Source organism: Capra hircus, chromosome 18, assembly GCF_001704415.2.
Source record: "Capra hircus breed San Clemente chromosome 18, ASM170441v1, whole genome shotgun sequence".
In the NCBI taxonomy this organism is placed as follows: domain Eukaryota; kingdom Metazoa; phylum Chordata; class Mammalia; order Artiodactyla; family Bovidae; genus Capra; species Capra hircus.
Window position 1 is genome coordinate 63,431,094 of NC_030825.1, and position 25,088 is coordinate 63,456,181.

The window sequence follows — 25,088 nt, forward strand, 5'->3', positions numbered from 1 at the left end:
TTGATTATCCAGACGGAAAACTTAGACCTTTACCCCAGTCCTTGGCAAAAGTTAATTTCAGATGGATTAAACATGAGAAACAAGCTTTTGAACATTTAAATTTAGAAGAACATGTAAGAGAGTATTGGAAAAGGAAATGGCAACCCGCTCCAGTATTCTTGCCTGGGAAATCCCACAGACAGAGGGGCCTGGTGGGCTACCGTCTATGCAGTCGTGAGAGTCGGACACAACTTAGTGACTACACCACCACCACCGTAAGAGAGGATATTCTCTAATGAAGCTTCCAGACGCAAAGAAGCCTCTCAAAATATAAATAAAAAGATGAATTACTGAGTAACTAATATTAAAAAATACAAAGAAGAATGAAAATATGAGTCAGATTTAAAGGAGAGTATTTCAGGTGCGCCAACTGTGTAATTATGCCCTTTAAGTCAGTGAGGAAAATATTAATACCAGCTGTTCAATAGAAAAGTGAATAATGGCTAGATATCATCAATTCACAGCAGAGAAACCCCAAATGGTCAATATTCCTCATTCATAATCAGGAAAATGCAAATTAAAGCAACAATGAGGTATCTTAATAGAAGCAGCTTAACATAGGTGTGCTGTTGTTCCGTCGCTCAGTCGTGTCTGACTCTCTGTGACCCCATGGAGTGCAGCACGCCAGGCTTCCCTGTCCTTCACCGCCTCCCAGAGCTCGCTCAAACTCATGTTCATTGAGGCGGTGATGCCATCCAGCCATCTCATCTGTTGTCGTCCCCTTCTCCTCCTGCCCTCAATCTTTCCCAGCATCAGGATCTTTTCCAATGAATCAGTTCTTTGCATCAGGTGGCCAAAGTATAGGTTACCAGTTCACATATTTTAATCAGCAAAAATTACAAAGTTATCTGTGTGTGTGTGTGTGTGTGTGTGTGTGTGCGCGAACTGGTAATGACTCAAGGAATTGGAAGCTTATACATCCTTGGTGGAAGGATAAATGGGGGAACCACCTTAGTTATCAATTTGCCTTTTCCAGTGGGATGAAAGTTGTGGACGTCACAGAAGACAGATTTTACTCCTAAATATAAACCTCGATAGATCACACATGTGAGCGAGAAGGCAGGTTCCAAAGATGTTTAACTGCAGCATTTTGCCAACAGCAAAGCAGGAAAACAACCCAAATATCTAGCAGTCCAGGAAAGAACAAAGAGAACCATGGCTTGTACACACAGCCAAGTGCTTTTCACATTTTCTTTTATTGACATGGAATCACATACCATAAAATCTATGCTTCTAGGGTGTGCAGTTCAGCGGTCTTTATTCACAAGGCTGAGCAACCATCACCACTGACTAATTCCACCACACTGTCATCAACCCAAGAAGATACCCATACCCGTTTCTAGTCACTCCCCGTTTCTCCTTCTCCCCAGTTAATGGCAACCGTTATCAGCAGCCATTAATCCACCTTCTCAGGATCTGTCCTTTCTGGGTGTTTCATATAAATAAAATGCTATGGTGCACAGCTTTCTGGGTCTTAGCATAATGTTTCCAAGCTTCATTCAGGTCATGGCATGTACCAGCGCTTCATTCTTTTGGGGGGCTGAGTAATATTCCATGGTATGGTTAACAACTGAATTCTGTGCAGCAAACAAGGAAAGAAATCTTCAAAAATCACCTGGATGAATTTCGAAAGCATAATGTTGATGGCAATAAAAAAAGGTGACAGAATTGTAATGATGATTCCCTATGTTTGTAGAATGTAATAACAATGAAATATAAAATATTGACTGTGGATAGATGCTTGAGGAGCAAAAGTATGAGAAAACCCATCAGTATAATATACACTACTCTGAGTAATGTTGTCCAGAAAAAGAGGGAGGGAAATAGACTGGGAGGGGTAGGATAAAAACACAGCAAAGTGTTCGTGGTTTGAAAATAAGGTCAGTGTGCTTATTTCCACTTATATTTTGGGATGTTTTTCTTTATGACAGAAATATTTCTTAATAAAAAATTTAAAAAAAAGTTATCTAGGGAATTCCCTGGCAGTCCAATGGTTAGGACTCCAGGCTTTCCCTGCTGAGGGCCTGGGTTCAATCCCTGGTAGGGGGGCTAAGATCCTGCAAGCTACAGGCACGTCCGAAAAAAAGGAAAAAAGGTATCCCAGTGTCTGCTACTGAGTGAAGGATATTTATATACACATTCCAAGTATTTATACTTTCATCCATTCATATATTTTAAAATGACTTGCAAACCTGACTGAGTGACGTAAATTTGGAAGCAAAGCTCAGATACCCGTGCTTATACCGAAGCGGTCATTCGGTACCACTACCACCTACACAAAAAAGTCCACATTCAGAAAAACATCCTTAAAATGCTGTGTTCACATGAGTTAACTAAGTTATGGGTGCCAAGCGACAGAATCCACACAGATTCTGTAAGTCTAACCTTATTGCAGCCTTTGATTTTAATAATAAGAATAAAAACAGAAATATGATGGCGGTAAGGAAACACTTTCATTCTTATCAGAGAGGAAACTGGGCTTGAGACTAGAGGCTTGAAAGAATCGGGAACCAAATACTTTCAGCTGCTTTCCTAGGTGTGTGCTACTTAGGGACGCTTTTTGTTAATTCACGAGTGTCTCCCTTCACGGCCTATAATTTTTCTGCTCCTTTTGTGAAATCCCTGTGTCTGCGGGGTCACGTAGTCTTCTCTGAGTAACATTTTCTGTTTGCATGATGTCGTCCTTAACTCCCTAAGTGAATATTCCCAGTCCCACCAGCCTATACATACAGTACGTATTCTTAGCCTATGATTTCATTCAAACCCTCCCCGGTGGCTCAGAGGGTAAAGAATCCGCCTGCAATGCAGGAGACCCAGGATCAATCCCCTGGGTCTGGAAGGTTCCCTTGGGGTAGGAAATGGCAACCTACTCCAGTATTCTTGCCTGGGAAATCCCATGGACAGAGGATCCTGGAGGGCTACGGTCCATGGGGTCACAAAGAGTCAACACGACTGAGCGATTAACACTTTCATACTAAAGGCGCAGTCCAAGTCTTGTGAAAACTCACCCTGTAATTTTTGAGAGGAGGGGAAGCAAGAAGAGAAAAGCAATTCTATTATTATGAGTAAATGAGCCAAGGACACAGAGTCACCTGGATTTTCCCAAGTCCGGTCATCCCGGCCATGGTAATCCATACTCTCTTCCCAGAGAAAAGCTCTTCTCTCAGTCCTACACCTTCACCGTCGTGTAGTCACAAGAACTCGGGGTCTCCTCGGCGGGGGCAGAAGCTGCCCTGGACAGTGCGGTGGTGTTTAGCTGGGCGTAGGTCACCCCCTCGGGCTCTTCAGGCTTTGGGGAGAAGAGAGACAAGGCTTGTAGAGCTGAGCTGTGCGGTAGGGTAGCCACGAGCCACACGTGGCCATTCGACTTCAGACAAATGTCAACTAAATTCAAAGTGAGGTCCTCAGTCTCACCAGATGCATTTCAGATGCAGCCGGAGGCTGTGACATGTCTGGGACAGTACAGCTATAGACTGTTGCCCTCATTGCGGGAAGCTCTGTTGGACAGCACGTTCTAGGATGGCTGTGCTTTCGACTCTCATAACAGGATACCAGCAATCAGTGGTAACTTGTGCTTATTAAAAATCAGTTGCAAACGGTATGGTTTTCAGAATAAGAATTGCCCTCCTATATGCATACCTACTGATGACATAGTATTGTATTTTAAAAAGTATTTTTGCTGATATATAATGTATATACCATAAAATTCCCCTGGGATAAGTGTACAGTTCTATGACTTTTAGTGAATTTGTAGAACAATGCAACCATCCCCACTGTACAGTGGGAGACTATCCGTCGCCCCTCAAAAGTTCCCTGGGCTTGTTTGCAGTTAACCCTTGCTCTCTCTGCCCTCCACCCCCACCCCAGCTACTAATTTGCCTTTCCTGGAAATTTTATGTAAATAGAACAATTTTATATATAGTTTTTTGTATCTGACTTTTTTCACCTCGCAAACTGTTTTTGAGGTGCAGTCACTTCTCACCTATATCTGTAACTTCTTTCTTTTACTGCTGAATAATATTCTATTGTATGGAGGTATCCCATCACAACATGACATTATCATAATATTATAATTATCAACAATGTGCTAATCAAGGTCATTAAGCCAACACTTAAAATAGCCCAGATTTAATCACTGGCATTTATTTTGTGATAAACTATGCCTTTCCATAACTTAATATTTCTATGTATCTAAACGAATGCAACGTACCTAAATATCGCTTTAAATGCAACAATGTTTAAATCTTTTACTAATGCTTTCTTTTTTGGCCAGTAGCTTGCAGAATCTTACTTGTCTGACCAGGTATTGAACCTAGGCCCTCGACAGTGGAAGCACCAAGTCTTAACCACTGGACCACGGAGGAATTCCCTGCTAATGCTCTTATTTAACTTGGTTTGGCTTCAAGAATGAGCCAGTGAACCTCTGTGCCCTGTGGGAAAAGGTATGAATTTTACTTGCTATTGCTCTTAGATGTTATAATGCTCATTAATATTAAATCACAAATAAGCAGTATTTTAGGGGCTTCCCAGTGGCTCGGCAGTAAAGAATCCACCTGTAATGCAGGTGAGACAGGAGATGCCAGTTCGATCCCAGGGTCTGGAAGATCCCCTGGAGGAGGAAATGACGACCCCCTCCAGCATTCTTTGCCTGGAAAATCCCATGGAGAGAGGAACCTGGTGGGCTACTGTCCATGGGGTCACAAAGAGCTGGACATGCCTGACTGACTGAGTATGCACCCAACAGGCAGTATTTTAAACAGAAGAAATTGATGAGTGTACATTGATTAATATTTGTTAAATGATGCTTTCATGCCACCCATTTGACACTTAAAATTTGCCACAAACACCAATAAACCCTCTACGTTTATGACATCATTAGACTCTCACAGCCTTTTAACTGGGGATTTGGATTCCCCTTAGATATAGGAGGAAAGAAGTGAAGAAGTGTTAGTCGCTCAGCCATGTCCGACTCTCTGTGACCCCATGGGCTGTAGCTCACCAGGCCCCTCTGTCTGTGGAGAGGAGTGGGTTGCCTTTCCCTTTGCCAGGACATCTTCCTGACCCAGGGACTGAACCCGGGTCTCCTGCATTGCAGGCAGATTCTCTACCATCCCAGCCACCAGGGAAGGAAAGGTCCAAATTATGCGGGCTTGTGTCTTGTTTGCTGAATTCCTATTGGAGTATAGGTGGCTTACAGTGTGTGTTTCAGGTACACAGTGAAGTGAATCAGTTGTACATATACATGTATCCCCTCTCATGGGGGTTTTGTGATTTGTCTCAGACCACATGGTAATAAATAGTAGCCACTGGGAGCTGGAATCCAGCTACTGTGAAATTCAAAGCACCTGTTTTTTTGTTTGTTTGTTTGAGATGTAACTGATATATAACCCTATGCAACTTTAAGGAGTACTCATGTTCATGTGGAAAAGGCAATGACGACCCACCCCAGTGTTCTTGCCTGGAGAATCCCAGGGACGGGGGAGCCTGGTGGGCTGCCGTCCATGGGGTCGCACAGAGTTGGACACGACTGAGGTGCCTTAGCAGCAGCAGCAGCATGGTGATGTGATACACTGATATAGTGTACCCCTTGGTACCACCTCCATCCTGTCACGTAATTATCATTTCTTTGTCATGATGCGAACAATTATGACCTACCTCCTAGCATCTTTGACGTATATGATACAGTGTTGCTGACTATAATCCCCAAGCTGTGCATTAGATTCCCAGAACTTATTCACCTACAAATCGCCAGTTTGTCCCTTAAATGTCATCTTCCCAGGTCCCCTGCCTGCCCACCCCGCCAGCTTAACCGCCTATCTACTCTCTTTTAATGGGTTCCTCAGATGTTTTTAAACTCAATATCAAATGGCCGCATGAATATAACCAGCGTTTGAGCTAAGCCAAGAGGCAGACAGACCAGCCTCTGGTGGTACGTGAGCTCTTGGGTTATTCCATAGGGGAGAACTCACCGATTCAGAAATCCTTTCCAGCATGGGTACATCTGCATGTGAGTACAAGGAGACAAAACTCAGTTCTCAGACGGCAAGAGTCAGATTGCAGCCTTTCCATCCCGAGGCTCCTCGTGGTTTCACCCCGGATCACTTACCTGCATCCCTCTGCTTGTGCACTTTGGAATGGCAGGTTCTGCGAAAGAGAAACGTGTTAGAGTATGGGATCTGGAGGTCTAGAGGAGGGGATAGGGCTGACAGAGGCGGGGCGGGGCCTAAGAGTCGCTGATGTGCAGTGGAGTGGGAGTTATCGCAGGGCGTGAGGTCTGCAAGTGTATCTACCTCCTGATGGATTCTTCCTCTGATGAATCTATTAAAAAAAAAAAAAAAAACAAGGAGAAATGTATCGCCCTAAAGAATCCTCACGTTAGTCCCCTTCCTCAGAGTGTGAAACCCGTGGTGCTCTGAGCTCACCTTGCTGAGTGCACCTGTAGATGAAGAAGACGGCGAGGAAGAGGAGAAAGAGCAAGAGGCAGCTGAAGGTGGCCCCGAAGACGGTCCTGGTGTCTGGGGGGAGAAGGACGGGGCCAGGAGTCAGGCTGGCTCCAGGAGCGCACTGAGAGCTTCACAGAAGAGCTGCCCGGAGCCAGACAGCCTGGCTTCAAGACTCGGAGCTGCCACTCCCCAGCTGGGCTGTCCAATCACTTGAGGGAACTTGTGCCATCTCCCTGAGCTTTGTTTTCCTGATCAAAGCGAGGACAGCAACTGTGGCTGCTTTACTGGTCGGTCGAGAGAAGGAGTGGGTCGGTGCCTACAGAGAGGGCTAGCACAGTGCCTGGCAGATGGCAAACACCCAGTAAACGTTTCCTCCCCAGGAATAATACTTATTAACTAGGAGCCATTAGCACTCGTAAGTGTTTTCTCATTAAAACTTTTTTTTTGTATTAAATTTTTTTTTTTTTTTTTTTTTGCCATGAAGCTTGCAGGAGCTTGGTTCCCCAACTAGGGACTGAACTCAGGCCTTTAACATGAAAGCCTGGGGTCCTGACGCTGGACCACCACGGAATTCCCTGTTCTTTCTCATCTTGACGATAAGTACACAAGGTACGTTTGCCATCAACATTTCATTCATACATAAACCAAGTACCTGGAATTAAACTGAGTTCCCCAGAGTCACATGGCCAGGATGGGCTTTGGATGCTGCTATGTCTAACCTTTCTGGCCAGTCTGCCCCGAGGTCGGGGTAGCTCTGTGCTGACCCCAGGTGTGGACGTTCAAGAGAAGTGACATTCTGAACCTTTTCCAGGGAAGTCATAATCTGGTGAGAAACACATTTACCCAGACTAACTGTGATGCTATGGAAGTGAAGACAAGTCCAGCAACAGACGGATCAAAGTCCAAGAATCATTTTCTCAAGGTAAGGAAGCAACCTCGGTGTCCATCGATAGATGAACAGATCGAGAAGGGGTCATATATATACCCATGCACTCCCGATGCCGGGGGTCTGAGCTCAATCCCCGGTCAGGGAACCAGATCCCACAAGCTGCAGGTAAGATCTGGTGCAGCCAAATAAATTAATGTTTTAAAAAACAAAAATAAGCTCGTAAAAACAGAGAGTAAAACAGTGATTGCTAGAGGCTTGGGGGTGGGGTACCTGGGGAGAAGTTGGTCAAAGAGCACAAACAAGTTTCAGATGACTGAGGTCTGAGGATCTAACGGACAGCGTGAACCATAGTTGGTGGCACTGTAGTGTATAATGAAATTTACTAAGAGAGTAGATCTTAAGCGTTCTCACACACACACAAAAAGCAAATACATGACATGCGGTGAAAGTTTCCGTTTCAGAGCAAGTCGCTCAGTTGTGCCTGACTCTTTGCGACCCCATGGACTATACAGTCTGTGGAATTCTCCAGGCCAGAGTACTGGAGTGGGCAGCCTTTCCCTTCTCCAGGGGATCTTCCCAACCCAGGGATCGAACCCAGGTCTCCTGCACTGCAGGCGGATTCTTTACCACTGAGCTACCAGGGAAGCCCCTATCCTGTATCAAATCATCCCGTTGTACACTTTAAGTATCTTACCGCTTTACGTGTCAGTGACAGCTTCATGAAACTGGTGGGGAGGGGAAGGAGGTGTGGGAAAGCGAGGTGAGGAGCGTTCCCTTGAAGAGAGCAGTGATGATGAAAAACCCTGACTCGGAAGCGCTCAGTGTAGACTCTGACTCACGGTGCAGGCTGAGGAGGTTGCAGGGATCGGGATCAATCTCTCACACGGCACCCCAGCCCCCACCCACCTCCCTCTGTAACAGATGCTGTCAGCGCTCCTCCGCCCGCGGTCCCCCAGATTCTTTGCCATTCTTAGGCGTGCTCAATCATGGTTTCTCCCCCTTTCCAATGTGAGCACATTGCTGTCTTTGTTGGTAGTGGTGGTGGGGTACTGTCCAGAAAATGCCTTGGGAATCTAAGGGGCCCGGGGACACCCCTTTTCCAACAGCTGACATTTGTGGGAGCCGCGCATCCCCATGGACTTGGAAAAGTGGGGCAGAAACACCCGTTCCTGGATGGCAGCGAAGGAACATCAGCCTTGCCTTATGCTCTCAACCCTCCCCTTGATGACCCTACAGTTTATCTCATGGTGCAGTTCGCTAGAAATGAGAAGTAAATGATTGCGAGATTGCCCACTGCCTGCTGAACTGGGTTTGCCCTGAGATGGCCACATATCCTGGCCAAATTTCACATCGACTATTTACACATTGCCAAAATTAGCTTGCAGAAGGTCTGTGGTACTGATCTAAGGCATCTGACTGAGCAGCGGGATACAGCTTGACCCAGGGCATGAAGTCCCAGAAAGGAAGCCTGGCCTTGTGGCAAAGTTAGGGCATGAACGCCATCGTAGTCTCTGCCCAGGATTAGAGTAGAGGGTTCCTTTCTAGTAGCCTGGAGGTGCGTGTATGTAGGCTGGAGACAGCCTCTTGTTGTTGCTGTTTAGCCGCTAAGTTGTGTCTGACTCTTGCAACGCCCATGGACTGTAGCCCACCAGGATCCTCTGTCCACAGGATTTCCCCGGCAGGAATACTGGAGCGGGTTGCCATTTCCTTCTCCAGAGATAGCATGTCTGTGCTTAAAGACGTCTTACTCTGTTTAGCATTGCGGTGGTGTAAATGTGAGCTCTGAGAGTGCATTTTAAGAAACAATATACAGGGACTTCTCAGGTGGGCCAGTGGTTGAGACTCAGGGCTCCCAGTGCAGGGCTCTCCTGATTGGAGAGCTAAGGTCACAGTGCCGCTTGTTGTGGCCGAAAAACAGGAAATGATATACACGCCCACCATGTTGGCTATAGAAAAATAAAAGGAAAACAAGTGTTGGCAAGGATGTGGAGACACTGGAGCCTACATAAATTACTGACGGGCAGGTGAAATGGGTGCAGTCACACTGGAAAACAGTTTGGCAGTTGCTCAAAAAGTCAGACACAAACTTGCCCTGTGTCCCAGCGGTTTTACTCCTGCGTAGTAGATACCTGACTAGGGGCTTCCCTGGTGGCCCAGATGGTGAAGAATCTGCCTGCAGTGCAGGAGACCCAGGGTCAACCCCTGGGTCGGGAAGATCCCCTGGAGTGGGAAATGACAACCCACTCCAGTACTCTTGCCTGGGGAATCCCATGGACAGAATCCCACAGCGGGCTACAGTCCATAAGGTCGCTAAGAGTCAACATGACCGAGTGACTAAGACTTTCTCCTTTCAAATACCTGACGGAAAGCAGAGGCTCAGATATACGTACACCTATATTCACGGCAGCATTACTCACAATAGCCAAAGGTACAAACCACCCAAACGTCCATCAGCTGATGAATGGATAAACAAAACGTGGTCTGTCCATATGATGGAACGTTATTCAGCCATGGAAAGAATGGAAGTACTGATACGTGTTGCAACATAGGTGAAACCTGAAGACACTGTGCTAAGTGAAAGAAGCCAGTCTCCAGACCTCAGTGTGGGGCTGCGTTTTACATGAAACGTCCACAACAGGCGAAACCATAGAGTCAGCAAACAGTTCGGCAGGGCGTGTCGGGAGAGCAGGGAGCAAAGACTGGCTGCTTAATGGAACTTCATCTGGGGAACCAGCATAGTGGTGATGGGACAGCCCTGTGAATGTGCCAGACGCCTCTGCCTTGTATACTTTAAAAGGGTGATCTTATGGGATGTGAATAATATACCAACTAAAAAAGAAAAGAAATGACGGAAGAGCTAAAAACACGAACGCTTCGACTTTCCATCTCCCGTTTCTGGCACTTCCAACCTCTCCGACTCTTATCAGATTTCACATCTCCCTAAGAAGCCGTGGCATGCATTGTGTTCACAGAGCCAGAGTAGCAGTCATCAGCCTGCTAATACTGAATAAAAATGTTTCGAAGACAAATACGTATTTTTCAAGGACAGGATGCAGGAAATCTCTCTCTTTTTTTTGGCCATGCCACACGCATGGGATGGAACCAGTGCCCCCTGCAATGGAAGTGTGGGGTCCCAACCCCTGGGCCACCAGAGAATTTCCAAGGATGCCTTTTTAAAAATTGTTTCTATTATACTTGCACAGACTCTAATGATGACCTTGAACAATTTTGATCCTTTGGAGCAGATTACAGGAAGGTTATGAGTTGCTGAAAGAAAAAATGGTTAAGCATCTAGGTAAATTCCCTGTTTGTCCTGTGGTTAGGACTTGCAGCTTCCACTGCCAGAGGCCTGGGTTCGGCCCCTGGTCAGGGAATCCTGTGTTTGTGCTCGACTGAGCACCAAGTTGCGTCCGACTCTTTGCAACCCCGAGGACTGTAGCCCACTAGGCTTCTCTGTCCACGGAATTTCCCAGGAAAAGAATACCGGAGTGGGTTGCCATTTCCTCCTCCAGGGGACCTTCCCGACCCAGAGACTGAATCTGAGACTCCTACATTGGCAGGTGCGTTCTTTACCACTGAGCCACCTGGGAAGCCCAGGTCAGGGGATTAAAATCCCCCAAGCTGCCTGACACAGCAAAAATGAATCCTGGATGGGTAAGCCCGTTTCAGTCTAAACCTTCAGAAAGCCCTAGTTTTTATGAGAATTTCTGAGGGTAGAATCTTAGTCAATTCTTCACAGAAAACCAGTATCAGAAAAAAAAAAATAATATTCACTGTTCTTTGAGAACTTGAAAGTTTTAGCAAGTCTTTGATCATACATCGTCCCAAAGTATAGGCTCCGCAGGTCCTGGTCCCATTCCCCAAACCAGTCATACCGACTCACCCCCGTTCTTCCCGAAGCTCTACCATAGCTTTTCATCATGTAAAACAGCAGACGATGTACCTTGTGCTGTTTTATTCACCGGTGTTTTCAGAGGTGGATATAATTGGGGGAAAGAAGTCCCTTCTGATTATATTACCTGTCTTCTCAGGGGTGGGTTTGCTTTCCTTTTGGTTCCCTAGAAAATGGGAAAGGAGAAAAGGAATCACAGTGTTTGTATGAGAACCTTGGGGAGATAAACCCTCATATCCTATTTACAGACTTGTGCCCTCTTTGAGAAGCAGAGAGGAGAATGTTTTATTTTATTTTTTTCCCGTTCTCCACGTGCTCACTGGGTCCCCAAACCCAGGCCAGAGCACTAGGTTAGTCTTCTTAATCCTGCTGGAGCTTGGCATTATTTTAATAACAAAAATATTTATGAATGACACTACTAATTCCCCACCTTCCAATCATATCCCAGGAAAGAGCACCAACGTTTTACAGGTACTCTCTCCCATCTGGTAGATTGCCGTTTCATGTTGGCGATGGCTTGTTTTGCTGTGCGGAAGCTTTTTCGTTTGATATACTGTTGTTGTTCAGCTGCTAAGTCATGTCCGACTCTTGGTGACCCCGTGGACTGCAACACGCCAGGCTCCCCTATCTCAGTTTGGTCAGATTCATGTCCATTGAGTCGGTGATGCCATCTAAACAGCTCATCCTCTGTCGTCCCCTTCTCTTTTTGCCTTCAATCTGTCCCAGCATCAGGGTCTTTTATAATGAATTGGCTCTTCGCATCAGGTAGCTAAAGTATTTATTTTTGCTAATTTTCTGTAGATAAGATCATATCTGCAAAGGAAGGCAGTTTTACGTCTTCCTTTTCAATTTGAATGCCTTTTTTATTTTATTTTTCTGTCTTGCCCAGTTGTTCCAAAGAGGACTTCCAGTATTATGTTGAATTGAAGAGGTGGGCATCCTGTCTTACTCCTGATATCAGAGGAAAAGCTTTCAACTTTTCACCATTAAGTATGACCTTATCTGTGGGCTTGTCATATCGGCCTTTGTTGTGTTGAAGTATGTTCCTTCTACACCCAATTTATTGAGAGTCTTTATATTGAAATGGTCTATTTTATCAAAATTGTTTACATATAAGATGGACATATGACTTTTATCTTTCCTCCTATTAATGTGTGTATCACACTTTTCGACTTGTACAGTGAACCATCACTGGGTACAAAGGAGACATCTCGCTTGATCATGGTGTGTGAGTCTTTTAATGCAGTGTTAAAATTGATTTGCCAACGTTTTGTTGAGAACTTTCACATCGGTATTCATCAGGGATATAGGTCTATAGTTTTCTTTCAGTGTCCTTATCTGGCTCTGACATAAAGGGGATGCTGGCCTTGTAAAATGAGCACAGGAGTGTTCCTTCCTCTGCACTTTTTAGGACGAGGCTGGGAAAGACTGGTGTTATTTCTGCCTTAAATGTTCAGTGGGATTCACCAGTGAAGCCAACCGGACCCGGGCTTTTACTTGTCAGGAGGTTGATCTGTTCCAGTTTCCCACTCCTCCATACTTCAGCCTTGGTTTGTAAACGTCCACAAACGTTCTCCCGTCTGTAGATACCACCGTGTCCGCGTTCTCCCAGACGACAGCCAAGAGGGGCTGGAATCAGGTCACAGTCTCCTGCGGTTCCACGGCTGGTACTGAGGCCTGTCTGCCCACTATCCAACGCCCAGGCGGGTGAGGCTCCTCCTGGCCCTTTGGTGTCTGGTGGTGGATCCCACAGCTCCCACGAGGCACTTTTGCTCACGAATGCATGCCAAATTTTAGTTTTTGGTACAAACATAAGGAATGGCAGACCTCCCTGGTGGCGCAGTGGGTAAGAATCCGCCTGCCAATGCAGGGGACACGGGTTCGATCCCTGGTCCAGGAAGACTCCACGTGCTGTGGAGCAGCTAACCCCGAGGGTCACAACTGCTGAGCCCATGAGCTGCAACCACTGACGCTCTCACATGTTCAGCCCATACTCTGCAACAAGAGAGGCCCCTGCGATGAGAAGCCCGCACACCGCAGCCAAGGATAGCCCCCGTTCACCCCAACTGGGGAAAGCCCATGTGCAGCAGCAAAGACCCAGCACAGACAAAAATCAATTGATTGACTATTAAAAAAAAATCACAGGCTCAACATGGAATCATTTGTGTAGACTGTGCTAGGGCTCAATACCTAGTCTAACTGAAGCTTTGAACCCCATGCCCATAAATGTCTTGAATAGTCAGTCGGGAATTTTTAGCTCAGCACCAGTGAAGTCACCTGTTACAGGGCCCCCTCCTTCCCCCAGAGGACCACCAGTTAATCTGCACGCAAACCCCTTTCTGTACTCCATCGGTGATGGTGGTGTTCAGTCACGACGTGAGAAGTCACTTCGGTCGTGTCAAGCTCTTTGCAACCCCGTGGACTGTAGCCTGCCAGGCTCCTCTGTCTGTGGGATTTCCCAGGCAAGAATACTGGAGTGGGCTGCCACTTCCTCCTCCAGGGGATAGCAAAGCACAATTTGCAGTTATGCTCTGGGATGGGGAAGGCAGCTTCTCAGCAGCAGGTTTCTTGGGTCCATTTTACAGTGAGGTGCCTGGGGTCAGTGACGCGACCTGTACAAAGGCGCTGGCTCTCTGACTGCACCCAGGGATCTTATGGCTGGAGGGAGCTCTGTGCTATGTTTGCCAAACAAGACTAACCTGTTTGAGAAATAAAGAGGGGGATTGTCCGAGGTGAAGGTCAGAGAGAAAATATGCCCAGACCACCTGTCGAGGAGCCCGTGGCCACCTTAGGCGGGTTAGCAGCTTAGTCATGTCTGACTCCTTGTGGCCCCATGGACTGCAGCCCGCCAGGCTTCTCTGCCCATGGGGTTCTCCAGGCAAGAACACTGGAGCGGGTTGCCATGCCCTCCTCCAGGGGCTCTTCCTGACCCAGGTATCGGACCTGCATCTTCTGCCTTGGAAGGCGGCTTCTTTACCATCTGAGCCACCAGGAAAGCCCAGGCTCCAGGTGAGTGAGGAGGAATTCAGCCACCTTCCTGCTGAGCTCTGCCCTTTATTGTACCCTGTGACTTCCCCAGCATGAATGTCCCATTCCGGGCATCATAGTGGCACATGAGGGTCACGTTGCTGCCACGTGCAACCTCTGAGCTGGGCAAGGCATGGAGGAGGGGTTTGGGAAGTTTCCCTGGAAAGAATTTGGAGTTAGACCCTTCATCTTGGTGACCACCAAAACCCTCCTAGAATTCAGAGGATGAAAGGGAAAAAGGTCATGAAACTCGGGGTGCGGGAACAGAGTCTAGGTGGGAGATGACTCACCGTTATTTTCCTCGTCTTCATTGCCCAGACAAAGCCCTGGAAGAGAAACACTCATGAGAGATGAATTGTATGCTTGTCTTTTTCTTTTTGACTGAAGCATGGTTGATTTGTTGTGTTAGTTTTCAGCATACAGAAGAGTGATTCAGTTAGGTATCTAGATTGCAGATACACATCTGGACATGAGACTGACTCGGGATCTGGCCCTTGTTTCCGCTCAATGGTGGGCGCAAAACCCGAGCCCCCAGGCTTCACCAGCCAGCAGGGACGGGGGAGCCTGGCGGTGGGCGGAGCCCGCGTTCGCTCTGGCGGCGACAGCTGCAGCAGGGACCTGGTTTCCGGGTGGTCGGGGGTAGGGGGCGTCCGCAGGTCTCGCGGCCTCTTTTTAGTCCCTCTCTCCTCTGCTTTTAGTCCAAAGTCATCTCAGCTCCGTTATCAGCCAGTCTCCTGCTCCAGTGGTGATTCCCATTCTTCCTTTCTTTCTTTGTTTTTAAATAAGCTCACGATTGCCTTAGATTCACTTTTCATCATGAAACCCTACTGAGGAGTAGGTGAAAATTGACGGAGGGGTTCTCTGTTTTTGACAAATAAGATTGTATTAATGTGTACATGTGATGACTGGATACACGTATGTATTGTGCAATGACCACCACCATGAAGCTAATTAACAAATAAGTCAGCTCACATGGTTACTTGTGTGTGTGTGCGGGGGGTGGGGGGGTGGAGAGAATGTTTAAGATCCATTCTCTGAGCCGATTTCAATGTTATTAACTATCGTCACCATGCTGGTCATTAGATCCTCAGAATTTCTCTTTCTTTTTTAAAAAAATATCTATTTATTTTCTATTTGTTTATTTGGCTGTGCTAGGTCGTAGTTGCAGCATATGGGATCTAATTCCATGACCAGGGATCAAACCCGGGCCCCCTGGACTGGGACCACGGAGGCTTAGCCACTGGGCCACCAAGAAAGTCCTATCTTTCTTAATAAAGGACCACAGCTGACATAGGCAAAGAACTGGCTGCAGTGGAGAACTGTAAGTGTGGTTACAAGTGTAATAAATTTTCTTCCCAAATATACTTCATCCAGTCCCCTGATTATTAAAATCTTACATTACTATGAGTCATTTATCTCAACTAGTAAAGCAATATTAATAGATTATTGCTAACTAAAAATCAAACCCTTTGACATGTCCCCATTAAGGCCTATGGTATGTTTCTTTTTAATATAAAATATCTTTTAATTTCAGTAACTATGAGCTGTTTCAGGTTCATGTGGTATATTTCCTACCAGTGTTCCATTTGATTTTGAAATTATATTAGTTTGCATTATTCTAAATTATTGTTGGCAGGTCTTAAAGAGGAGAGAGTTTGTATTCAGCTTGAATTTGCCCCTGAGAGTATCCCTTGTCTTCTCTTTATCTTTGCTTTAAAAGGATATGAACCTGAGTTATCTGATAACATTCGTATTAATGGGAAAAGGTGTTGCAGTTTTTACCTATTTCTGCCCACTGCTAAATGGAAAACATGTCTGTCAGGAACTCGAAAGGAAGATTTGGGTTTATTCTGAGAAAACTAACCACTCTTATGCCGCTAAGGAGAAGAGACACACTGGCGTGTAGGGTAGCTTGAAAAAGCAAAAGATAAAAGGATAGCGCCTTGAAGGTCTTACTAGAATCTGAGGTAGGGAGCTGTAGGCAACACAAGTAAGCATATTTATCTGGAAATAATTGCAGTGAATAACTGCCAATCAGTGAGAATTTGACGGACTCTTCACATATGTCAGCCATGTACCCACTTATATTATCTAGCGGGCCCTTTACAACAACTGACATTCACCATCCAGCTACCCTCTCTGCCTGACTCAGCCAGGCATCATCCATTTAACATTTAGTATGGGCTCTGGAGAATGAAATAGCAACCTGCTCTTGTATCCTTGCCTGGAGAATCTCACGGACAGAGGAACCTGGAAGGCTGCAGTCTACAGGGTTGCAAAGAGTCAGACATGACTGAGCTCAAACAGCAGCAATGGACTTGAAATACACCACGTGGAGAGCTGCTCAACTTCCAAGCTAGAAAGGGAGGAGGAGAGTGGCACTAGAATCTATAGTTCCCCAGAGAAGAGGGAAAATTACTTTAATGTTGTGACATTGGGTCTTTGTCCCTGTCCAGGTACAGAGCTCCCCAAACTCTTGAAATTCCCTGAGTGTTGTGAGAGGTAAAAGTGTCTTTTGTTATGTTAAAATAACTTCTGGAAAAGTCTCTAGGTAACCTAAGGATGGTTGCCGGTTGCCAGGGAAACAACCAAGTGATTAAAGGGTTGGAACTGTCAGTCCTACCCACCCCCTACCCCCAATCCCACCCCCAACCCCGACCTCCAGGAAGGGAAGAAGGGCTGGGGATTACCAATTGCCAGTGATTCAATCAGTCACGCCTATGTCGACTAAAGAAATACGCTCAACCTAAAAGTTGAGAGTTACGTTTTGTTCATCAGATATTCTTAGGACTTCAAGCCCAGGAGGCAGCATCTCAAGTAACCTTGAGAGAACTGCTGGGGGCTGTGGTGTGGGAAGGATATACATGAGTTTTGCAACAAAGGGCAGGAGGTCAGAACAAAACGTTACTGTTAAAAAAAGAAAATCAGATGTCTCCAGTTAAAGAATTTAGAGCTTTTCTCAGTAAGGGAAGATGCAAGCGTCTGGACTCACAGCAGTCGTCCCTTTGATATGGACCTCAGCTGTCTGCAGCCATATCCCTGTTTTCTCATCCCTGAGTTCCCTCGGGGCTCACCGTGGGGAGTGGCTGCAGTCTGATGGCTGCTGGGTGGCAAGTGTTCTTTCCCTCCTGAGTTCCCTCGGGGCTCACCCTCAAGTGTCTTCAGTCACTGATGGCTGCAGCATCCGTTGTCTACTGATATGGCAGGAAATATCCCATTTCTCATCTATGTAGTGAAGCCTCCATAGAAACTCAAAAGGATGGGTTCAGAGAGCTTCCATGTTGGACACGTGGAGGCTTTTCGAGCGTGATGTGCTCAGAAGCCCTTTTCCTCATCCTTGGCTCTGTGCACCTCTTCCATTTGGCTGTTCCTGACTTAAATCCTTCTATGTACTGTGCCTAGTCATTCATTTGTGTCCAGCTCTTTGTGACCCCATGGACTGTAGCCCACCAGGCTCCTCTGTCCTTGAGATTCTCTAGGCAAGAATACTGGAGTGAGTTGCCATGCCCCTCCGGGGCATCTTCCCAACCCAGGGATCAAACCCAGGTCTCCCACACTGCAGGTGGATTCTTTACCATCTGAGCCACCAGGGAAGCCCAAGAACACTGGAGTGAGTAGCCTAACCCTTCTCCAGGGGAACTTCCTTGCCGGGAGCCACCACAGGAGATCCCACCCATGACAAGGTCATGTGGAAGAGAACTGTCAAGCAAGGCTTCAGAACTCAACGGGCTCCCTAGGCTTTCTCGAGCATCTACCCCAAACCAAAATCTGTCTGTTTTACTATTTCATGACTTTCACCAACTCCTCTGAAATTAACAGGGGGCTAACCCTGACCACCTTTCTCTGGAGAAAATCAGCTTAGGGCTATAGCTAATAAGTCTCCTGGACATGAGAGGAATATTTCAAATCAAACCCCCTCTGTTAGCATTCTAGCTTGCTTGGCAGGTATATCCAGACTCTGACAGCCACACATGTGATTATTTACAGCCTCCCAACTGTGAGAGGCACCGAAAGCCTAAAACATAGAGTCTTTGAAAGAGTTAAAAGTTATTAGAGTAGTGCTAGTGCTGATTAGGATTTCATTATTGGGCCAATGCTTGTTGCTAAGTTCCCATATCTCTTATCCACTGTGCTCCTGGGAGTGCATTAGTTAACATAGTGAGAATGCAAGAAAAACACGTGTAGCCTTGAATTTAACCATATCAGACTTTTGAGCTAATTGGTTCTTTCTTGTAACTCACTGCACCTTTGCTCTGTGAAAAATGCAACTCTGTTTGGCATTTTCTGAGGCTGACATAGATTAGAAATATAAAGAAAAAACACTTTGAGGGAAAATAAGTTTTCTGGTTAAGCAGCCTTTATCAAAAGAGGGTCATAAAATGTTCACAGGCCTCCAAGGCCAGAAGATACTGTACACAACATCATTTGTGGAAAAGGTATGCAGAAAAATCCTGGTTTCGATAAGGGCAAAACTGCTGGAATGTTTGGGCTGACTCTGTATGACCTTGCATCTTTCATTTCCCTCTATGTATAAGGCAAGGTATAAAAGTACCTTTTGAAAAATAAAGCTTTTGGGCCTCGCTCACCGAAGCAGCTTGGTCACCCTGTGTTTTTTCTTCTCTCTATCTTTTTTTTTTTCTCTCTCTCTCTCTCCCTCTCCCTCTTTTTTTCAGGCTGATCCCTTGGAGCATAGATGCTCCCTGCGTTCACTTATCTGCCCGGGTTTCTAAGACCTGAACGGGAAGACGTTCTGAGTCTTCACTCCCTCGGGAGACCGGGAGGGCACCTGTGGCCTCTGTGAACAGGGCAAACTTCTTGTCTTGAAGTTTTATTGGTTCTCTATGTAAACCAAGGAATATCAGCCTCTTTCTCTCCTTTGTTTTCTTATCTTCAACATTCTTTCCTTATCGCTCTCTAAATCAATCACTGACGCTGTTCCTCCTTCGGGTTTCCCTGGATCCTGCGGGGGCTGGACCCCGGCGCTTCCTGACCCAGGAATCGAACTGGGGTCTCCTGCACTGGAGGCAGATTCTTTACCTGCTGAGCTACCCAGGAAGCCCAAATTCTTCTATAATAAATCAGTAATCTAGTGAATAAAATGTTTCTCTGAGTTCCATGTTCTCACAAATTTGAGTTCTAGGAAATTGATGGACCCAAGGAGGGGTTCGTCAGAACCTTTCATCTGTAGCCAGTCGGACAGAAACACAGGTGACCACCAGGGCTCACGACTGGCCCCTGAAGTGGGAGGGAGGTCATCTTCTAGGATGGAGCCCTTAATCTGTGGGGTCTGACGGTATCTCCAGGTAGTTCATGTCACGATGGAGGTGAATTGCAGGACAAACAGCTGGGTCAGCGGCTTGGTGGTGTGAAGAACCACCCCCTCCATATTCACACACATCGGAACTGGGTGCAGAGTCCTCGCTGACGTCTGAGAAGTAAAACACTGCCTGCCACGTCAGTAAACAAATGGTGTCACCACCATCAGTGATTGCACACAGTGAGCTGGTGAGCTCCGAGGCAACGCAGGAAGCAGAGAACACCTGCCATCCAGCAGCCAGCAGCCTGCAGCCACTGCCCACGGCGAGCCCCGAGGGAGCTCAGGATGGGGAAACATGGGATGCTGGCCCCGGACAGCTGAGGTGTGCATCCAGGAGTGATTTCAGTGAGCGCAGGCTCTTGTGTCTTCCCATACACAGAAAAGCACTAAATTCCTTAGTCTGAGATATCTGGTTTTCTTTGATTAGTAGTAGTGTTTCGACGTTCAGACCACCTGTCCTTCGTTGCAAAATTCCTATCCATCCCGGCCCCTCCCTCGCCTCCTTGAAGCAGTTCTTTCAGAATTACTTGTGATGCTGTCTCTGGGCCTGGAAGTCCTAAGAGTATGCATTGAATAAAACACAACTCTCAGCTTTTATGTTGTGCAATTTTTTTTTTCAGCTGACACTTTACACAAGGTCCTACAGGAGTCGGCTGAAACCCTAACCCAATATGACTCATGTCCTCATAGGAAGTTGGAAGGACAGGCACTGTTGTGCGCCGGGTTGCCAAGACGCTGTTCCCCAAGTACAAGCCATGAGCCTGGCCACCCTACCTATTACCCTCGACCCAGCTGAATAGGATATATCTCTCAAAACCCAGAAGGCACAAGCCAGCCTGTTGGCCATAAGATCCCAGTTTAAATTAGAGTACCAGCTTCAGTGCAATGACCCTTGCCGCCAAGGGGTTATTGAGGATCCTGCCTTGGTTCATTGGACCTGAGCAAGGTCAGGAAATGTCTATCCCAGCTTCAGGCCCACGCCCAGAGCCTGCTCTCAGGAGCTCTGCTTGGGATTGGACCCCTGCGCCTCTGGTTTTATGTTTTCAAAACTGACAGAGATAGGAAAGAAAAACTGATCCAGGAAGGAAAGTTGGATCGAACATTTAACATCTCATATTAATTCTGGCAATGATGACTGTACGTACTGTTGTTTAAACGAATCTATTAATCATTAAAAAATAATAATAATAAGAGGTTGGGAAGTGACCTGGAGACAGAACATGCAGAGGGAAGGTGGCCATGTGACTATGTGAGGATCTACAAGCCGAGGGGTGCTAAGGATTCCGAGTCATCTCCCAGCCAGAGTCGAGGAGGGAGGTGTGGAACAGACCCTCCCTCGGAGCCCTGAGGAGGAATCAGCCCTGCCAACACCCTGGTTTTGAACCTTTGGCCTCCAGAATGGTGGAGAATAGATGTCTTAAGCCACCTGATTTGCTGTTGTCTGTTCCATCACTTCATGGGAAATAGATGGGGAAACAGTGGAAACAGTGTCAGACTTTATTTTTTGGGCCTCCAAAATCACTGCAGATGGTGACTGCCGCCATAAAATTAAAAGATGCTTACTCCTTGGAAGAAAAGTTATGACCAGCCTAGATAGCATATTCAAAAGCAGAGACATTACTTTGCCTACTAAGGTCCCTCTAGTCAAGGCTATGGTTTTTCCAGTGGTCATGTATGGATGTGAGAGTTGGACTGTGAAGAAGGCTGAGTGCCGAAGAATTGATGCTTTTGAACTGCGGTGTTGGAGAAGACTCTTGAGAGTCCCTTGGACTACAAGGAGATCCAACCAGTCCATTCTGAAGGAGATCAGCCCTGGGTGTTCTTTGGAAGGACTGATGCTAAAGCTGAAACTCCAGTACTTTGGCCACCTCATGCGAAGAATTGACTCACTGGAAAAGACTCTGATGCTGGGAGGGATTGGGGGCAGGAGGAGAAGGGGACGACAGAGGATGAGATGGCTGGATGGCATCACGGACTCGATGGACGTGAGTCTGAGTGAACTCTGGGAGAGGGTGATGGACAGGGAGGCCTGGCGTGCTGCGATTCATGGAGTCGCAAAGAGTCGGACATGACTGAGCGACTGAACTGAACTGTTTCGGCAGCCCAAGGAAATAAGTGTAGAGAGGATGAGGTCCGTCTCTTGACTGCCCCATTTATTCTGTCCTGCAACTGGAGGTTTGGGGTATGGTGACCGGCAGCCGCCTCTCATGCTCACGTGTGTGTGTGTGTGTGTGTGTGTGTGTGTGTGTGTGTGTGTGTGTGTGTGTGTGTGTGTGTGTGTGTGTGTGTGTGTGGGATGAGAGTGACCTCAAAGGGAAGGGCTCAGCCCAGAAGAAGGAGGAAGGAACCCGGGGGTGTGAGGGCGGCGGACGGCAAGCCCTGAGGTCCTCCACGCTGCCCCCCTCCTGAATCCGGCTCCACTCACAAAGGAGGAACTGGGGACTCAGTCGGGTGGGGCTGCCTTTCCAAAGTCTGGAGAGACCAGGCCAAGATTATTGTCTAGGGCTTCCTACAAGCTGAGGTCTGCTTGATCACCTTATGTTCAAGTTGAACATCAGCTTAAAATCAAGCTCAGGATACGGGTGGTCAGGAAATGTTCTTATCCACTGCTCCCTGCCTTTGTATCATGAAGTGAAGTGTAATTTGCTCAGTTGTGCCTGACTCTTTGTGACCCCATGGACTATAGCCCGCCAGGCTCCTCTGTCCATGGGATTCTCCAGGCAAGAATACTAGAAAGGGTGGCCATTCTCTTCTCCAGGGGATCTTCCCAACCCAGGGATCGAATCCGAGTCTCCTGCATTGCAGGTGGGTTCTTTACCATCTGAGGCACCAGCGAAGCCCCACCTTGGTGTCATAGGGAAAAACAAATCTGACTGCATATCGGATCTGTTTCCTTTACTTAAACCTTTGTATTGTGTTGTTTTTGCTGCAAGTTAAGCACTAAAGGGATGTTGCCTGCACACTGAAAGCATACATACTGGCTCTTCCCCATGAACCCTGCTTGTCATGCCTGAGACTTGAGCTAGAATACCTTTGCTTAAGCTCACGGGAAATATCCTGACCAGGCCCACCTGCGAATGGCTGCAGGAAAGAAGAAATTAGCACATCCCTTCTGGATTCTGGCCAGAAGTATGCAATATTTGCAACAATTTGTTGCCGTTTTTATTTCACCTTCTCACTTCCCCCTCTTTGTTTTATGTAAGGAGCATCCAGACCCTCGGCAAGATGGTTCTTTGGGACATTAGTCCACCGTCTTCTTGGTCCGCTGGTGCTATTTTTTTCTCCAGCAACTCGTCTTTCAAGTTACTGGCCCATCATGCAGTGAGAAGTATAAGCTTGGACTCAGTAATAACATGTCTTTTCTGCACCCCTTGTTCATAACCAAACTCACAGACTTTCACACCCTGTAGACCCTGCCTCCCATACGCCAATGGGACATTCAAGGCAAGATGGTGGTATGTAGATGATACAGACATGGAGGTCCCACTTGAGCTGTGCATTATTGAGCCAAGTACGCTGAGGCTGTTACCACGTGTCTCTGCTTCCTCATCCCTTATGTGCAGGCACCAAAACCAGGGCATGCAGATACCACAGCCCACAGAACTCTGGCAGGTCGCTTGTACCCAGTAAACGGAAGCCATCATTTCTGTGCCTGCCACGTTCCCCATGGTAACCTCCACTACCCGGTGAATATTCTCACCCTCAAACCCATCTGTCCCAGCCCTGGAGACTCACCGAGGCAAAGCAGGGACAGGAATTCCGTGATCATGGTGTCCCTTCTGTCCGGACCAAGATCCCGCCTTCAGTTCTGCAGTTCAAAGGAAGACTTGGGACTGGACAATCACAGGCCCCCCCTTGCCCTCTCGGTCCCCGGGATGTGTGGCCAGAGGTTTTGCCCTGGCCCTTGGCTCCTCCACCATCTGGTGTACAGTTTCCTTCTCACAGCTGACTCAGGAAGCCAGAAGCCACCAATGACAGCATCCTCCTCGTAAATCTAGTGTGTCTGGCTCCGCCCACCCTGAGATCCCTCCTATCCTGCCTGAAGTCCGGCCCAAGACGTTTTCCTTTAAAATAGTTTGTCTTTTCAGAGAAGGAAGAATACCCTGTGAGATCCTTTCCAAGTGGACTCTAAAAAGAAAAGATAGAAATGAATTTACAAAACAGAAAGAGATTCACAGGCTTAGAGAATGAACTTACGGTGGTGGGGGGCTGGGGAGAGGATGAGGGGAAGGGATAGTTAGGGAATTTGGGATGAGCACACACACACTGCTGTATTTTAAATGGATAACCAATGAGGTCCTACTGTAGAGCACAGCGAGCTCTGCTCAGTGTTATATGGGAACTTGGGAGAGAATGGATACCTGTATATGTACAGCTGAGTCCCTTCACTGTTCACCTGAAACTATCACAACATTGTTAATCGGCTCTACCCCAACAAACTAAAGAGCTTTAAAAAAAAAAAAAACTTGTCTTTTAAATAGCTTTAACTTTTAAATTGAAGTATAAATGCCTTATATTAGTTTCAGGTGTACCACATAGTGATTCGGTAGAGAAGGAAATGGCAGCCCACTCCAGTACTCTTGCCTGGAAAATCCCATGGACTGAGAAGCCTGGTAGGCTACAGTCCATGGGGTCACAAAGAGTCGGACACAACTGAGCGACTTTCCTTTCCTTTCCTATACTCTATTAAAACTTACTACTGGGGCTTCCAGTGGTAAAGAATCTGCCTTTCAATGCAGGGTACATAGGTCCCATCCCTGGTAAGGGAATTAAGATCCCACATGGGGCAACCAAGCCTGCTGGCCTCAACTGGAGAATCCGTGTGCCGCAATTAGAGATGCCCACGTACTGCAATAAAGACCCAGCCGTCTAAATAGATTTTCTTAAAGTTTCTACAAGATAGGGCTTCCTTGGTGGCTCAGTGGTAAAGAATCCACCTGCCAATGCAAGGACGTGGGTTCAGTCCCTGGTCTGGGAAGACGCCACGTGCCTGTGTACCACAGCTACTGAGCCCTTGGACCACAAGTACTGAAGCCTGTGCACCCTGGAGCCTGTGGTGCACAATGAGAGAAGCCCGCCCACCGTCGCTAGCGAGGAGCCCCCGCTCTCCGCAGCTAGAGAAACGCCAGGCAGCAACGGAGACCCAGCACAGCCAAAAACGAACAAATGAATAAATCTTTAAAAAATGTAGTGACAAGATAATGGCTATATCCCCTATGCTCTACAGTATATCCTATTGCTTATCTATTATAGTCATGTCCGACTCTTTGTGACCCCACAGGCTGCAGCCCGCCAGGCTCCTCTGTCCATGGGATTCTCCAGGCAGGAATACTGGAGGGGGTTGCTGTGCCCTCCTCCCGGGGATCTTCCCGACTCAGGGATCGAACACATATCTCCGGCATCTCCTGCACTGCAGGCAGGTTCTTTACCACTGAGCCACCTGGGAAGCCCATATTTATATATATATATATATATATATAT

General features: G+C 47.0%; 1 protein-coding gene and 1 pseudogene across 1 annotated transcript; one reads left to right on the top strand and one right to left on the bottom strand.

Moving 5' to 3' along the window:
* On the bottom strand, positions 1,227-23,569 carry LOC102171003 (V-set and transmembrane domain-containing protein 1). The gene is made up of 8 exons (XM_005692929.3): positions 23,343-23,569; positions 14,581-14,616; positions 11,391-11,429; positions 6,462-6,554; positions 6,330-6,357; positions 6,146-6,183; positions 6,009-6,040; positions 1,227-3,328 (listed from the first exon to the last, which is right to left on the bottom strand). Exons 1-8 carry the CDS (start codon positions 23,374-23,376, stop codon positions 3,209-3,211), a joined length of 420 nt encoding a protein of 139 aa, XP_005692986.1. The 5' UTR covers positions 23,377-23,569; the 3' UTR covers positions 1,227-3,208.
* LOC106503155 lies at positions 14,798-20,727 on the top strand (annotated as a pseudogene).

Excerpts from the sequence above, each read along its gene's own strand:
- LOC102171003 (XM_005692929.3), bottom strand. The coding sequence starts at position 23,376 with ATGATCACGGAATTCCTGTCCCTGCTTTGCCTCG. Across the intron at positions 11,430-14,580 it reads TGAAGACGAGGAAAATAACG|GGAACCAAAAGGAAAGCAAA; the intron begins GTGAGTCATCTC and ends CCCATTTTCTAG. Across the intron at positions 6,358-6,461 it reads CTACAGGTGCACTCAGCAAG|ATTCATCAGAGGAAGAATCC; the intron begins GTGAGCTCAGAG and ends TTTTTTTAATAG.